Source organism: Haliaeetus albicilla, chromosome 3 (assembly GCF_947461875.1).
Source record: "Haliaeetus albicilla chromosome 3, bHalAlb1.1, whole genome shotgun sequence".
In the NCBI taxonomy this organism is placed as follows: domain Eukaryota; kingdom Metazoa; phylum Chordata; class Aves; order Accipitriformes; family Accipitridae; genus Haliaeetus; species Haliaeetus albicilla.
Window position 1 is genome coordinate 37901889 of NC_091485.1, and position 16721 is coordinate 37918609.

General features: G+C 38.3%; 1 protein-coding gene across 2 annotated transcripts in view; it reads left to right on the forward strand.

Annotated features, from left to right (window-relative positions):
- NKAIN3 (sodium/potassium transporting ATPase interacting 3) overlaps window positions 1-16721 on the forward strand; it is a 383297-nt gene that overhangs the window by 277923 nt on the left and 88653 nt on the right. For both annotated transcript variants that reach the window (XM_069779419.1, XM_069779420.1), the window contains exon 4: window positions 10574-10771. In XM_069779419.1, the coding sequence (XP_069635520.1) occupies window positions 10574-10771 (198 nt within the window). The remainder of the gene's footprint in view (window positions 1-10573; window positions 10772-16721) is intronic.

Consider the following 16721-nt stretch of genomic DNA (forward strand, 5'->3'; position numbering starts at 1 on the left):
TTCTCAGACTTTCAGCTGCCTTCTGGAGTCACCCTGACATCCTCATACCACTGCTTTTAAAACCAGTTTTAAAAATAGAGACACTTACAAAGTGAAAATGCTGGTTGTATTAATAACTACTATTATTTATTGTAAAGATTAATGATCTCCAGAGTGTATTGGATTTTGTAGATATTCAGCAGCTTGCAGTAAAAGGCCTCATGTTGGCAATGTTTTGATTATTATTTTTCCTCAAGCAAACTGAAAATTCTTTTTCTATTATATATGAGGAAACTCTTTACATAGTAGTCTTGATTTTGTATTCAGTAAGTATGTAAACTGATGTTAATATTACTTGTCCTTTTACAGTTGTGTCCTGCTGTCATTCACAACTCAATCAGCCTATCTAAAAATCGATTATTGTTCTTCCTTTTGTCTGTTAATATTATTTTAATTTTGACAGTAAAATGAAACTATAATTTCAAATATCAATATGCTCTTACATCTTTGAAGTGGTCTCATTTTGTTCTTATTTATTAGAGCAGGATATATTAAAAATTGCATGATAAAGGATTACAGACAAGTTTGTGATGTTAAAGAGTGAATGGATCATTAGGCTTCTCTGTGGCTTTATTCATCTCTTAAAGTGACCGGATTTATATAACATCTGTTAACAGGACCATTAAGTAATCCACCTAGACTTAAAGTTCTTAACAGAGCCTTTTATAGTTCCCTCCTGAATTGAAAATACATTTCTTGGGAACATACTCAACCATGTTGATTAAAGGAACTTTTGTGAGAAATTTCTTCAGGATGAAAAAAATAAGTAGACTTAGCACCTCACTGATTTCCTTTGGCATGACAAACATGAAATTATCCAAAAGTTACTGGACACCATCAGATCCTTCTGATTAATCTCATCAAAAGAACTTGAGAATTTTGATTATGATGAGTGTAGACCTGCTCTAGAGAGAGTATGTCAGAGAAAAAAAGGGGTCCTTGTTCCTGAAATAGTCTTCTGAAAATCTGAAAATGACTGGAGAGGACAAATGAAAACTCCCTTTTGTATGAATGTCTGTGAGAGTTATTGAGCTTTGGAGGTGGATTAGGCTGCAAATTAAATTAATCTGACTAAGGCCAGGGTACAATGAATTGCTGAAGGAGATTGTTAATTCTGCCTTCTTTGACCATGGTTGACAGTTGTTCTCAGGAAAGCACTGTTGAGTCATTAAATTGTACGAGTAAATATACATATACTTATTTTAAATATGTAAATATATAAATATATGCATACTGTGTATCCATAAAGAAAATGTACAGTATGCATGTATTTATATGTTTACATAAATACATAAAATGTTTTAAGAAGCCTAAAACATGGACTAGTACCTACAGTCAATCTGAAATGAATAATTTCAAATATTATTAAATAATAACTCATATTAACTGAGTTCTGCTACAGCAGATTCTCTTTTCCATAGTCATTGGTCCTTCACTTCTTCTGCTAGGAAAGGGAGGATTTCAAATTTCATCTTCTGACCTTAAAGTTTCCACAGGGACTGTCTTTGCTTTTTTAAAAATGTTTATCAAATTCATTTTGGAGACTGTCATTGCTCCAGCTGAATGTGAGTGAGGCCTGTGATTAAAGGATTGCTCTGCTAAAGCCAAGGTCATTGGCAAACAGCACCACAAAACTTGAGGTACTGGCAAAAATATGATGACCTGATATCACAGACAAATATAAACCAAAAGTGTAATGAGGAAGTATATGTTTCTAGGAGCATCTCATGCTTCACTGAAATGAAATTAGTAAGAAAATAGACCCCTAGCAGTCCAATACACTTCTGCTGCTTATTTTACTTTGTCTCATTTTGTATTCTGAGTCTTCAGAAGGGCTTCAGCAGTGCAGACACTCACTTCCTGGCAATCTGTTAGTGGCAGACAGTTTTATTCAGTGAGCTGTATAGGAGTTCACTCAAAAGATGCAGTGAATTAGCACATCGGTTTGGTTGCCCTTTGCACACACTCTAAAATCAAATTAGGATATCCTGACACAAGTTCAATGAAACCATGCAGTTTGATTTAAATATCAATAAAGTTGAGTATTTCTTATGACCTCTGTCTTTTAAGCTTTTGGGGTGCACTTGGGTCATTCTCTTTGTTCAAACAGTTAGAAAACAGTTGGTCCTTTCCTATACCCTGACAGATCCATGATCGTTTGAGATGAGCAACTATGGCACATGGTGCCCTGGATAGCCATGATCTGAACTAGAGATGCATCCAGATTCTAGGAGCCCAGCTTTAAGAAAAGCAGCAAATAATGCAAGTTACAGCACAGACTGGAAGTGCCTAGCAGTAGGCCTCATGATTTTTGAAGCTTTTACTCTTCAGCTCACTTTCTTGTTACAAGCCAAACTTCTTATTGTAATCACATGTCCCTGGGAATGGAGGCTTTAACAAAAATGCTGAACATAACCAGACTTGCCATAAAACAACAAGAGTTGGCAATATCATGAGCAATTGCATTGCTTCGAGCAAGCAAAGCAGAGAACACAACAGCCGTTGCTTAAACTGGCCTATTAATCTTTAAAAGTGTTCCTGGATGCAGGTAGGAACATTCTGGTTAGTCTCAAAAGAGGGAGTTATTTTTCTTGTCAGAAATTTTAAAATTCAAGTGAGTTTTCAGAAGTCTTTTTATGGTGCTTTTTAATGTCATTGGAGTCTGGTACAGACCCTTAAATTTAGGACCCACTTTCTCATGCATCTCCAGCATAGCATTTATCTGCTTACACAGCAAGGGATGTTAAAGTATTCATATAGTTGGCACAGAGAGACAGAGCACAGAACCCACCAGAAATGAAGGAAATTATTAAAATTAACTGTACTATTATTGTGACATTGTATTCTTAATCATGCCTTTATCCCCATGTTTTGTCTTTGTTCACAACCACTGTGCACAAAATACAGTTATTTGGATAATAACGAAGTTGAATCCTGTTTTGGCTAGAGGCTACATTGCATCTGTTCCTCATACTAGATTATGTGGGCTTTTGGCACAAACTGCGTCTCCTATTTGCATACATTTCCTAGTACAGAACTAAAAACCCAAGGAAGGGTCAGTTTTGTAGGATTTGTCACATTAGGGTGTCCATGGTACCAAAGACAAGAGAACTACAGAAGAACAAATAGTTTTACCGTGATCAAGCCAGGCCAGTCCTATCCATTTTAAGTGTAGAAATACAGTCCCCATCAACATTGCAAGAGTCTTCTCGATAGATATGTACTTCCTTAACAAGTGTATTTGTCAAGTGCTTAGAGGCTGTACACAGTGGTGAGATACTGAGGCACATGAGGCTGATCGTTTCTGCTTTGGGAATCAATAAATAAAATATTACAAAATAGTGTGGGAAGAGCTTTCTATAGCTATTAAGGCAGTTTATCTTTGAGGGAAGGTATGTTGGTGACAAATTTTGATTTTGTGATATTTCAAATGTATGCAAAACTCCATAGGGATCTCAGCAATTTTGTTTAAAGACAACAGGAAAAAAAAAAAAAAAAGATAGATTAAAATGTTCTTGCTGAGACTCAAAATTGCTTTACATTGTAAACTCCTTTTTCAAATGTTCATAGTTTTATGAACCTTTTGGACAGAATTTTTTTATGGCCTATAATCAGAACTTTTTCACATTTTTTTGTATACTAAGACTTTTTCAAGCCTACTTTTACCTTTCCTGGCTCTCTGCCCTGAAAAGTTTTCCTATAGCATTTGTGCTCGTGGCTATATATGGCCTGCCAATGATGTTTCTAGTTCTTCACTGTTACAGTTACATTTCAGTCCTGTCTTGATTCTTTGTTTCAGTCAAAATCAGATAAGGCTTGAGTGAGGGACTCAGCAACCTGCACAAACCCTTATGCTATTCCCAGTTTTCAAAACTTGAAGCAGTGCTTGCAGTTTGCCATCACTCCAAACCCGTGTTGTCTCACACCTCTGGATCATCAGAGGGAATAGGTGAGAGCAGTTTTCAAGCGAAGTGCTCGGCTTAATCACATCAAGGATTCCATCAGAGCACAACAGCTTTTCTGGGCAGTCATGAGTTCTTTGTGCTCATGTTGAACTCCTGTGGTCATGTTGAACTTCCTATGACAAGTGATGAGTAAGGCTCCTATTGATCCAATCACCCTGTCTTACGCCATTCTTTCCTTTGGGCTTGGAGCTTATTTCTGCTGTCCTGTGTTACCTCTCTGGGCTGTTTCTCAGACAGAGACATTGCCACAAAAGGGAGGTAGACCACGGAAAAGGCATAAGCCATGGAGCTGGGATTTTCACATGGATCTGAATATTGGCAAAGATCAGAGCTCATCTTTAGGGGCAATAAGTTTCAGAAAACAGCCCCTTGCTGGTTCTTATGACTTCTTCTTGTGATTAATAATAACACAACATGAAGGAGACAGCAGTATGCTTCTCTTGTTGACTTCTTGCCTTCTGGCTTTCTAAAGACATTTCACTTTGCTAGTAAGTTTGGTAAATCTAATTTTAAAGTTGCCTGTTTTGCAAAGCAGGAAACAGATCCCTCAGCATGTGGCAAATTAAGCAATGCAGAGGAACTACTTTTATCATTTAGGTAGATCATCTGCCTGGTTTTTAAATGAATTTCCAAAAGTTCTTTTTTTCACTTAAAAAAAAATAAAGTAAAATCTGACAACACTCTCTATAGCCCAAGGAGTAAAAGTAGTAAAAAAACGAGAAGACAGTACTGCCTAACTCATACGTCTTTTTTTGTAGGGGTGGGGGGTGGCCTGTAGCCAAATGGTTAACAAGTGTTGTTGTGTGGATTGATTGGGAAAAATACAGATTAAATCAGTGTAACTTTCTAACAGTAATTGTGTTTGTTATGGAAATCCTTTCCTGTAGTCATGGTCCAATGTCATGGTTACAGGATTTGTTCAATATGTGAGCCTCTAATCTCAGTGAGTGGGAACCATGAACCTCTAACCACACCACTCAAAAGTGACTTTGCCTCTTTACCTCACTTAACCACCCTCAGCCCATGATGCTGGGGTTACCTCATGGTCTACATCTGAAGATCTTGATACTGTGAATTTTCTCTTTTAGTGATATTTAATTCAGGTGTATCACATGGTTCCTCTGGTTTAGTGTGCATTGGGTTTGCTACCAAAAAGAGATGAATTTTCTTAGTCTATCAGCCAGTTCAGACAGCTTAATAGTCCCAATGGAGTCAACCCATAAGCTTCAATTTATGAATGTTCTTCATGTAATGTCTTTATCAGAGTGCTCAGGATGAGGACGAGATATTGACTGTATTGTATTTTCAGCAGCCACCTCAACCTAGAGAGCTTGCCTGGAAGCAGCATAGTTCATTGTTCCATCCCATTAGCAGGAATGTCACAATTATTAAGTGGGCAGCCTTCGATCTCTAGATCATGGGGCAGGTAAAAGCCATCTGTGTAACACTGAAGCAAGAGTTTAAATTAAAAACAAACAGAAAAAAAATTGAGTCGATAGTCAACGTTCAAAAATTATCATCCCAGTCAAGAAAGTGTGGGAGCTAATGACACAAGTTTCCCTATTTGTCAATGGACTTCTTCGGTATTATCTGCCCAGGCCTTCAAAACCAATTTGTTCAGTGGCAGTGAGAAGAGATGGAGCATAACTGGTCACATGCAGAGCAAGCCACGATCAGAACCTGTGGTTTCAGGAAATAACAGGGTGGAAAACTAAGGTTATGCTGCCAATGGGGGTCTTTGGCTAATAGCTGATGCTCATGCTTCAAAGTACTTCTACAATTAGAGCAGGTTTCGTTAACGCTGGAACACATCATTTGTATCTAATGAGGATTAATGTCTCCTTGAAATTGGATACTAAGGAATGTGCGTGTCCCTTGTCCATGCCAACACCACTGCATCTTAACTACAAGCTTAATTGGGTGTAGGGAATTACAGGGAAATGTGCTGTTTTTTTCCTGGCATTATGCATATTATCTTTTATTACCTATTGACCAGGTGTTTGATTGAAAATCTTTTCTCCTCACTGTTAAAAACAGAAACTGGGTAGCAAGTCAGAACTGGAGCATCCTTGTTACTCTTAGGGAATATTTATTGCCTCAGCCTAATTAATGTTCATTTATAAGAAGTATTATAGTTTGTATCAATAAAATAAAAAGTGTTTAGGGGGGGCTAGGTACCACACAAGCAACAATAAAGTCAAGGTCTCTAGCATTATGCTTTGCCAGGCCTTTGTGCTCTTGCACCTTTCTGTGAAATTTCAAGTGTTGAATGCTGTCTTGTGGAGGAAAAAGTGCTTCTCCTCCATCCCACTCAACATACTAATGTCGTTTTTATAGTTTTCCTAAGAGTGTATTTTTCAGATACTAACAAGGAATGAAAGAAATATAAAATAGCATGTCATAAAGCAGAAACATACAGTGGAAAAAAAAATTTCTGCAATGCATAATCATCGTGTCACAGCAGAATATTTGTTTGTTATACAAGGCAATCTTGGTGTGTTGGTTTTCTTCCTGGAGTTTTAGTGTCATTTTCTTTACGTCTGGTGACTTAGTTAATCTTAGTTTCTCATTAATTTTTTGTGTTGTTGGTATAGGCACTGTACATAAAGTATACACAAATAAATGAAAGGAACATCATTCTTACTATTGCTCTTTAGTTTTAAAATAAACTGTGTTATGCTATTATCTATTAAAATGTATCTAGACTCACCACCTAAAAATAGAATCATAAAATCACAGAATGGTTTGGGTCAGAAGGGACGCTCAAAGGTCATCTAGACCAACCTCCTTGCCATGGACAGGGACATCCTTCACTGGATCAGGTTGCTCAAAGCCCTGCCCAACAGAAAATGTCCACTTGAAACCAAATGTAGAATTTAAGCAGATATAATGAAATTAAACATTATCTACAAGCACTTAGAAACAGTATTACTGGGACTTAAAGGGATTACATCTCACCTAAAAGAAAGTACCTGCCATAGCAATGATTTCCAATAATGATCAAAATTAATCCTTGGGCTGACAGCCAACACGAATCCTACACATAGTTTAAAAGCTTAAAAATCCATAGACAGTTAAGTGGGACTTTACATCAGTAAGGACTCTACATCAGTAGAAGTGTGATTACGGGCTGTTCCTACACGCAGGAGCAAAATTCTTACCACAAATTTGAGTATTGCTTTAGTGCTGACTGAAAAAGGGAGGAGTAGGACACGGGATTTCCCTTCCCTTCCCTTCCCTTCCCTTCCCTTCCCTTCCCTTCCCTTCCCTTCCCTTCCCTTCCCTTCCCTTCCCTAAGTCCCATGTGATTTTCCTGGAAGTCCTTTTATCTGTGTTCTGCCCGCTCTTTGTTTATGGCATCTGTCTGAGAGGTTACCAGCTGAGGAAGTGTAGTTTACCAGCTGATGTATGGAATTAAAGTCAAAATATATGTCATGAGTGTGAAGCGCAGAAGACAGCAATTTTCCATCCATTATTGAAATTTCAATTGTTAAATGAATCCCAGCTGGGTTTGTCAAAGAGACTACTTGATGTTTCTTGTACAGAGCCTGAAATTGAGTCTCTTGCTATGAAGCAGCAGCATTCTTCTATAAGAGATAAGCAGTTTACATTACATCACCTGCTGAAGATTAAGCATTTTATATGCATTTGCTTAATTGATGGCTTGTGACATTGGAAAACAGTACATGATCTATGGAAAATCTTCAAGTATCTGCTTGTACTTTCTGAAAGAATTCTAAACTTTCATTAAACATAAAACTGAGAATAAGCCACTTGGGCAGCAGGTTTTTCACCATGCACAGTGTTTCCAAGCACTGAGATCACAAATACTGAAACACCATCAGAAGTTCACTGATATTTAAAACCTGTACACCCAGGCAAAGAGTTTCTGAATTTTCAAAACTTCTGTAAATGATGATAAAGATACAGGTTAATTTTTTAATGCCTGGCACATTCGACTCACTTTATGGATTAAGAATCTTCAAGAAGTTAGAGAAGAGTGTGCTTCAGCTGCTAAAAAAATAATTGATTTTTGTCAAGCTTTCTTTTATTGATTGGCAGCTTAACATTTATCAGCTCAAACAGCTTACAGCTGCCATTTTGTGAAGTGATATTTTAGAGGTCAAGCTAATACACCAGGTGGTTTTGTTTGCATTTCTAAAACTGATCTTTGCTGGGCCATCATAATCCGCTTTTACCTGCTTTAAGGACTCAGAACATACACATAGTGAAAAGTAATTATGCAAAGCTCTTCTCCTAGCCTTTATCCATAATTTCTTAATAATAATCTTTCTTAAAAAAGCAGCAAGTGCCCTGATGACATCTCTTTTGTTTTTAGTCAAAGAATTTTAACTATAATATTGCTGTTTCCTTCTCTCACTGCATCAGCAGCAGCCTTGAAATATGAACATGACCATCTAGTTAAGCATCTCTAAACAGGACCATCAAGTCAAGCAATTTTTTTTTAATCACCCCAAGAAACAAATATAACAGTATTCCAGAAATGAAAGATTTTATTTATAAGAGGTGTTTGTACTGACCACATGCCAAATTCTTACATTTTATATGTGTTGGCAACATTTAGCAAGCTGTTTCCCTATGCAAGTTTACCATTTTTCTGTGCTATTGGCGGTGAACTAGCCAAGCACAAATACTGAAATGGGGCATAATAATAAAAACTTAAAGAAAAAAAAAAGGAGAAAAAAAACCCTTGAGAGCAGAGAACGCTGTGACACCAATGCCACGGACATCACAATGTATTCCCATAGTTGTGATAACAAAGCGTTACCTCGCAATATTTGATACACACTAACCCACATGGCAAACCCATATTCCTACACAACAAAGAGTTGCAGAAATAGATGAGAGTGAATATGTGTGTGCTGCTTGACAAATGGCATTTCTTTCAGTTGACAATTGTTAAAAGCACTTGATAACATATCTATTTTCATAGATAACATGCAATCTCTGGCATTGTTGTACACAGAAAGCATCAGCTGTTTTCTATGTCTATATATTTATAATTACATTTTCATTAAACTGAATTGTCTGTCAACTTCTGATTTCAGAAGTCATTTTCATATTGCAGCTAAAAATGTTCTAGACCAATATCAAGGAATGACACGCAAAGTCAAAAGACAGGTGCCTCATCAGCTGTCAATAATGCTCCAGCAAGTCTGCATTTTAAGGGTAAAGAAGTTATGGAGAGCAAAACAGCAGATCACGAAGGCAGGTTTCTTACTGCTAACTAGCATTAAGAGACTGGCAGGATGTAGTTCACCCATTAATTTTCAGGTGTGGCCAGAATAAAGGCAGTTAACAGAGGAAAACAAGAGGACTCCTGCAACTGGAATCTGCACCGAATGCCCCTTTGGTCAGGACAGGGTCAGGACCGACAGGACAGATTTTTGGAGTGGGATTCAAAGGTCAAATCAGTGTCACAGCAGTGCTTACAGACTGGCATGTATGGAAATGGGGGTATTTTGTGGGCATACGGCTGACAATTTTGCATACATTTTTTAAAATTGCCTTGGAGTTGAGAATGGGAAACATGGAAACATAAATCTGAATTAATTATTTGAAGTATCAGTATAGCTCAATTCTCATTTATCTCCAGGGAGGAGGGGTTTCTTTTGCATTTAAATGGTATCCATTCAACTTCAGTGTATTTTACTTGAGCATGACCTAAAGACCTAAATCTGTTGTTAATTCAGATGAATTTTCCTGTTTGTACTTCATAGATAAGCTGTTAGAAAATCTTTAGTACATTAGTATGTTTGCCACCTTCACTGCTCCAAGTGGAAGTGGGATGATGTTTACTGAAATGCACAGACATACATACTGTGCAGGTTACAATGCAGCCAGTACCCATTAGGGTATATTTAAGGCCCGATCAGACAAGCTGTGGTTGAGGCTGGAGATGATTTCAGTGAAGAGAAGTTACTGCTTGTATTTTAAACCCATATCTGTTCAGAGAAGCAGGTTTCTTCACTAAACTGAGGAGATGGTAATCTGGATGGGGGACAGAGGGGAGAAAAGAGCGCAGAGTGCTTGGCTGGAGACAATCTTTCATCTGAACCTTTGGCAGCTGGAACAGTCTGTGGTTCTACTTAAAAAAATAGCTATAATTTATAGTTAATATTTTAAATAAATATGGTGGAAGTTTGTTTTAGATTGTCTCCAGTACCACGGGGTAAAACAGCCTCTGTTGCCTGTTAAAAAGATTAATTCTTAAGTGACATTCTAATCAAGTAACAATGAAATTGCTTTTCAGGCTATAAGTCCATGGAGACATAGGATATGCACTGCGTTTTGTACAGTACCTGGTACGAGAGTTCTTCTGCCAGACAGAAGCCCCTGTGCACAATTACAAAATAAATGATACATTTGCAATTTCCTCTCTCGCCTTTAACGGCCTATGTTCATGTTAAAATTACTGGGGTGAGGGGGAAGGCAAGTTATTTATCTCATTTTCCTTATAATAATTGAAAACATCTTTTATTTCCCTTGCTTTACCTAAATAACACAAAGTTAGAGGTTTTCATGCTTTTTCCCTCCCCGTCTCCTAGGAAACCGATCTCATGACCTTTAACATCTCAATGCACCGCTCTTGGTGGCGGGAACACGGGCCTGGCTGCATACGAAGGGTGGTGCGTCCTTCTGCCCCTGGCGTCCTAGAGGATTACTCCTACGTCTCCGTGACAGGCTGCATAATTGATTTCCAGTACCTAGAGGTCATTCACAGCGCTATCCAAATACTCCTCTCCGTAAGTTCCTGTTTCTTTTTGTATTCGGATTCCAGCAGTCCTTTTGCATACAGCCTGCTGCTCTTGGGTATCTCTGTCCTGAAAGGGGGATGTAGTAGTTGATGGATAGCAGTGCAGATTTTTAATTGTATTTTCAATTAGAGAATGATATTCATGTTATTAAAATGTGCACTGCTCTTTTCTCTCCTTATATCTCGTAAAGCACTGTACAGGCATAGTCCCATTCTGGCCTTTGCTGGGACAGGTGAAAATTAACTTAAGTTCTTGGCTCGCATTCACTGAGACTTCTACAGCAAAGGAGAGCAGACTTGTCCAAAATCAATTTGCCTAAACCTTTCCGAATTTCACAATCAATGGCGGTATTTTTTCAGCCCTGAATGTAAATATATTTTACGTGATACGTGGCCAGGTTTCTTCCCAAAGTGAGATATGGATGTAACACTTGAAAAAAGTGAGAGAAATATTAGGAATTAAAGTACTCATTTATATTTAACCATGTTATTTGTTCTTTTCTGGAACTCTGTGTTATCAGAATGTTCTACCTCCGTGATCCACATTTTGCAGTTGCAATACCAGTCAAAACCTGCAAATACAAGAAGTCGTTATAAAAATCTGCAGTGCAGGGAAGTGCTGGGGCTGGATGAGTTGCTTTGGGAGCAACAGCCCAGTCTTGGCCACAGCCTTTCCTCAATCTGATGGCTGCTTCTGCTTCTGCTTAAAACATTGTTTGGCATGAGCTGCGTGTGGTGTCCTAGAAGTGGTAGCTCGTTCTCTACATAGCTGTGTGTAGTACATAGCAACCGGCCCACCCCAAGTGGGTGCACATAGGTCTGATACACCCCAGATGTCTGGACCTATTCTATGCTCATGGCTCGTGGTCCTAACCATGGCCACCAGTACTTGTCAGACAGTGGGAAAAGAGATGTATTCTGCAGTCCACACCTACTAGTCAGGTGAGCTACCTGGTCTGAGCAACAAGAAAGGCTGGTAAAAATTTTAATTTTTACATTTTTCAAGGTAAGGACAGTTCTCTTTTGAAAGAAAAAAATCAGGGTATATGGTTACATCTATTATCCTGTCCAACTGTCTAGAATGAAGTAGTCTAAAAGTTCAAGATAATTTCTCTGCATTACTAAATGCCTTTTGTAAGATGTCAAGTGCTTTTTCCTTGCCACTGCTTTTAATCAAAATTTGATAAACTTGTATCTTACAGCAGTGATTAATGGACTTCCACTTGACAATCCAGGTCTGAAATAGTGCACTTGGTTAGCGCACCAGTGACATCACATGCACCTTCACAAGCCATGTGTCTGCTCCTGGCCTATCAGCTTCTCAGGTACCAGTGACATCACAAGCACCTACACAAGCTGTCTCCTGACTGTCATTCAGTCAGGCAGCAAAGACCAAAGTCTTTTTGAGTCAGGATCTTTTCCAGTGAAGACAAAATTACTTCTCTTGAGGCCCAGTCCTGTGTATGTCAACATACCTTATAATTTTTCTGTGAAAGCAGGCCTTGCAGAAGAATTTTGCACAATATGTCTACAAAGCTTAACTGAATGCACCTTCCTTACTCTTGTGGGGGCCTGATACTCAAAGCAGGTTGCTTCTTCTATGAGTTCTTCATTTGCAACAAATTCCCTTGCAATGCAGTGTTGTTCAGTCTGCTTCAGTGAGCCTGTACAAGGGAAACTGAGGTGTGGTTGGTTTAATAGAAGAAAACCATAAATATTTCCAACACTTCCTCACTTCTATAGGACAAAATGTATCATGTTAGAAATTTTTCTAGAATTTTTGTGATTAGAAACAAATTTAGTGTTCAGTGGAAATACAGCTGGTTGTTGAAATCAGGAACTGTTTTCTTCTCGGCTTATCAGTGCAGTACAGTTCTGGTAAAAATTTACCAAATGACAGGAACACAAATATTAATATTAGGATAATAGAATAAAAAAATTAATATGTACAAACTAAAAGAAATATGAAAATGGAAAAGTATAAAAATGATGTAATAATTATAAAGCATAAGATGTCACAGGCCCTCCCTTTCTTCTGGAGTGATTGATTGCCTGGAACAATCATAAATAAATTCTGGATGCAATTCATTGCAAGTTCAAAATATGCCAGGAACTTACAAGGCTTGACTGTGAATTAAATAGTTACCAGTTTCAGATACTGCTTTTGACTGATATACACAATGTTGAAATTAAAATCCCGTATGCAAAGTAAGGTTTTCCTCCAGTCTTATTATCTTGCTATCCCATCTGTGACGCATTATGATTAGTGTACCATGAGTCTGTACTTCAGTTTCCATTCTGAATTGTAATTTAGGCTTCTTTAATTTACTGTCACACAGGACAGAAGCCACCACCTAGATTATCAGACTTGTTGCAGGTTCCTCCCATTTTCTGAATACTGTTGACCTGAGGAAGTTCCCATTTGTTTCAGATGCATCACTGCTTTCCTAATTGGGGTACCAATTTCAATTGTTAGTTAAAAGGTCATTTAGGTTGTCTTTTTACAGTACTGAAGAATTGTAGATCAGAAGAGCCTTCTTTTTTCCTTTTCCTAGTAGCTAGTCCTAAAAGTAGCCTACTCCTTTTTGGACCTTACAACCCACTTAATTTTCATAACATTTTTATGTAGCAGTAGTAGCGTAACAAACCATTTTACAGTGTAACAAAAACTTTATTGGCATAACAAATCATTTCATCATACTAACCTTTGTCCAAATGACTGGGAAGGTGAGCGCTTCCATTTGGTAGGGAGTTAGAGCCTCTGTAAGAAGAAATCCCTCCAGGGGTAAATATTAGATAGCTGTCGAGATATATAACTCACTAGCAGCAGTTCTCCATTTTTGAAAGGTGACTTTTTATTGAAATCTTTTTTTTTTAACTGGTATAAAAATTTTTATATGCACAGAATGCTGCAGCTGTGACTACATTAGAACCTGCTTCAGGGAATAGGCTCGACATTCATTTATTTAATTCTAACATAGTAAGGCTCTTTTTGTATTTGCTTTATAGTTGTTTCTAAAAAAAAAAGTATCTTTTATTGGTGAAACAGTAACTTTGTATCTCATCCTGATTCTGGGTGCCTACTGAAGTCATTGGGAGCTGAAGGTGTTAGGCATTTCTTTACATTGGGGGAAAATCAAGAGAAATATGATAGAGTGGGATGCAATTCATAGTAAAGAAGAAATATATTTAAATTATGTGTTTAAACTCTACATTTCTTTGATATGTAGGGAACAGTACATATTATTTTGATGAATAAATCCTTCCACACAACACCTTTAATTTTAAAATGCAAGGCAGATCACCTTTCCTGAAACCTGAATTTTTGGAGAACAAATGGATATTACAGTCAAAATGGTGACAGTTTAGCAACTTTGAGAAAGACCCTTCATACAGTCTTTTTTGTTATTTGAAAATAGATAATGCACGCTGAGACTGTTAAATGCCAGGTAGACACTGGGTTTTAAAGCCTGAGATTTAAAAAGTTCTCCAAGTGATTGCAGAGAATTTTGTATTAGACCATGAGCCTAATACCATAGTAAGCTTGTCCACAGCTACACTATCAAGCAGAGACCTCCCAAGCTAGGGTTCACTGAGGTAGCTCTGGAATTAGCAGCCATATAAATTCATCAGCACTGAAAAAGCAAAACAAATTAATTTTCCAGAGCAACAGGCTGACACAACTCGACTGCTTCTTGGGACAGGAGCTACTACCTTCTCACAACACTGCGTTGCACAAGGTGAGGTTAACTTTCTGTCTGGGTCTCATCACATTACTCTTCACTGTATAGAAGAGCCATACCCAAAATCTAGAACTCTCAAGGAGGGAAAAAAAAAAATAAAAGAAAGAAAGAAAGAAAGAAAGGATGAAAGAGAGGATGAAAGAAAGGAAGAAAGGAGGAAAGAAAGGAGGAAAGAAAGGAGGAAGGAAAGAAGGAAGGAAGGAAGGAAAGAAAGAAAGAAGGAACCCTAAACCTGAAAACATGCAAAACATTCAAGCTGTTTGACATGTTAATGCTGACAAACGGAGGACATATTGAAGAAAAGGACTGGTTTACTTAGCAGAGGTCCATCTGTTGCCTCTCATAAGTGTCAACTGATATAACCTGTGGGTGACTGCTGGGCCTACAGATGAGGAACACTCACAGAAAAAACACCCCTGTAGAGTCGCCTGGTTTTCACTACAGTGTAAAGCCAGGCAAAGATGTGATATAGAGAGATTAAGAGTACTGAATCTTTTCCATAGTGGACTTAAAAGCAGTGAACATACCTGCCTAAGGTAAAGTCAGGCACTAATCAATGCGGAATAACTTAACAGTAACACTACCAAGCACAAAACATAGCCAGAAAAATATATTACTTTCTACAGAATATAATGAAGTTGTAATATCACAAGTATAAGAAAAACCACTCCTGGCAGCCAAACTGGGAGTTGGATACTGTGGTCACTGTGAGTCTGAACAATTTTCCCACAGGATGGACAGACTATATCTATACACATAAATAAAGCATGCCAAGGAAACTGGGTACTGAGGCCAACTAGCTCAGAATAGCTCACGTCTCCACTAACAGTCTCAGTCTCCAAAACAGGCTGGTGCATTCAAGCCACCGGCTGGGAATAATCCCTGGGATTGTTCTCCTGACCAAAACTGTGCCTGGGAACTTTGTGGGGAGAGTGCTGGCTGGAGCAGGCCAAACTCATGTCCATGTAGCACCATGAGTGACAGCTTGCCAGTGCCAGGAACAGTCCCAGGCATGCAGGAATTCCCTCCTATTGATGCAGCTGTAGCAGGCAAATGTCCAGCCACAATTCATTCTTCAGAGTGGACCGAGGCAGGAGCTGGCAGGAATGGCCTATTTAGCTAGAAGGATGTAGAAGTCAGTGATTTATACCAATGTTTTATTTTTTAAATCTTTACCAGAGAAACTTATCCCCTACCTGTTTGACGTGGTAGAGAAAGATATGTTTTCATATGATATCTAGCAGTTACAGTGACTTTTATGATAATACACAATGTCAGGCAAGCAATATTGGACTAATCTCATGAATTGTTATTAATATTCCCTTTTGAGGTTAGCTAATTCCACCAGTGATGAAACTAGAGATAGTGGTGGATTTCCGTTCAGGGACATTCCATCCTTTTAAGCTCTTCTACCATCCTCATGCAGGAATATGTCAGCACCTCCAGCCTTGCATTAAACAACATACATTTGTCTCATGTCTGTTGTTTTGCCACCTTCTCCCCAGATGCAGAACGAGGCATGGAGCTGAGGCTTTGTCTGGATAAGGATTGAGTTTCCGTGCAGTTTCTGAATGTTGTTTCACTCTTGAACATGTGCTGTCTTGATGTGCAGACAGAAAAAAAGTTGAAAACAGCTCAAACTTGGGGTACAGATCTGCAAGGCTTGAGATGTTCTTTATTTATTGTGGCAATTCATTTAATTTATATTTGGCCTTATTCTGGCCCCCAAGAAAGGTCTGTCTTTTGTGTAAACGGTGGAGTGAAGATATTATCAGAAGTAGTGGAGCTGCTGACCATAGTTTTAGTCTGAAACTTTCTATGGTGCTCTAGAGACCATTGGGGCCAAAAGCATTAAGAGAGTTTGAAGATAAAGAAGTTGGTCTTCCTTCAGTATCGGTTGCCTTGGTCTGGAACATGAGTTCACTCTGCTACCAGAATGCATCTGGTATAGGTACAGCTGTGTGACAGTGCGGAGGCAGCTTGCACCGATGTATAGTGGTTGGAGGTGGATGACTTCATATCTGGGTATATCTAACTATGAGTCTGCATGCAAGAGATGACAAAAACACATGTAAATGGTCACCGTTTTCCAGGATTTGAGTTAGACAACAAAAGCATATAAAACATAACCTCTAAAATACATGTCCTGTGAAGATGTCCTCTCAGTGCACCTTTCAGTTCCTGAATCTATAAATA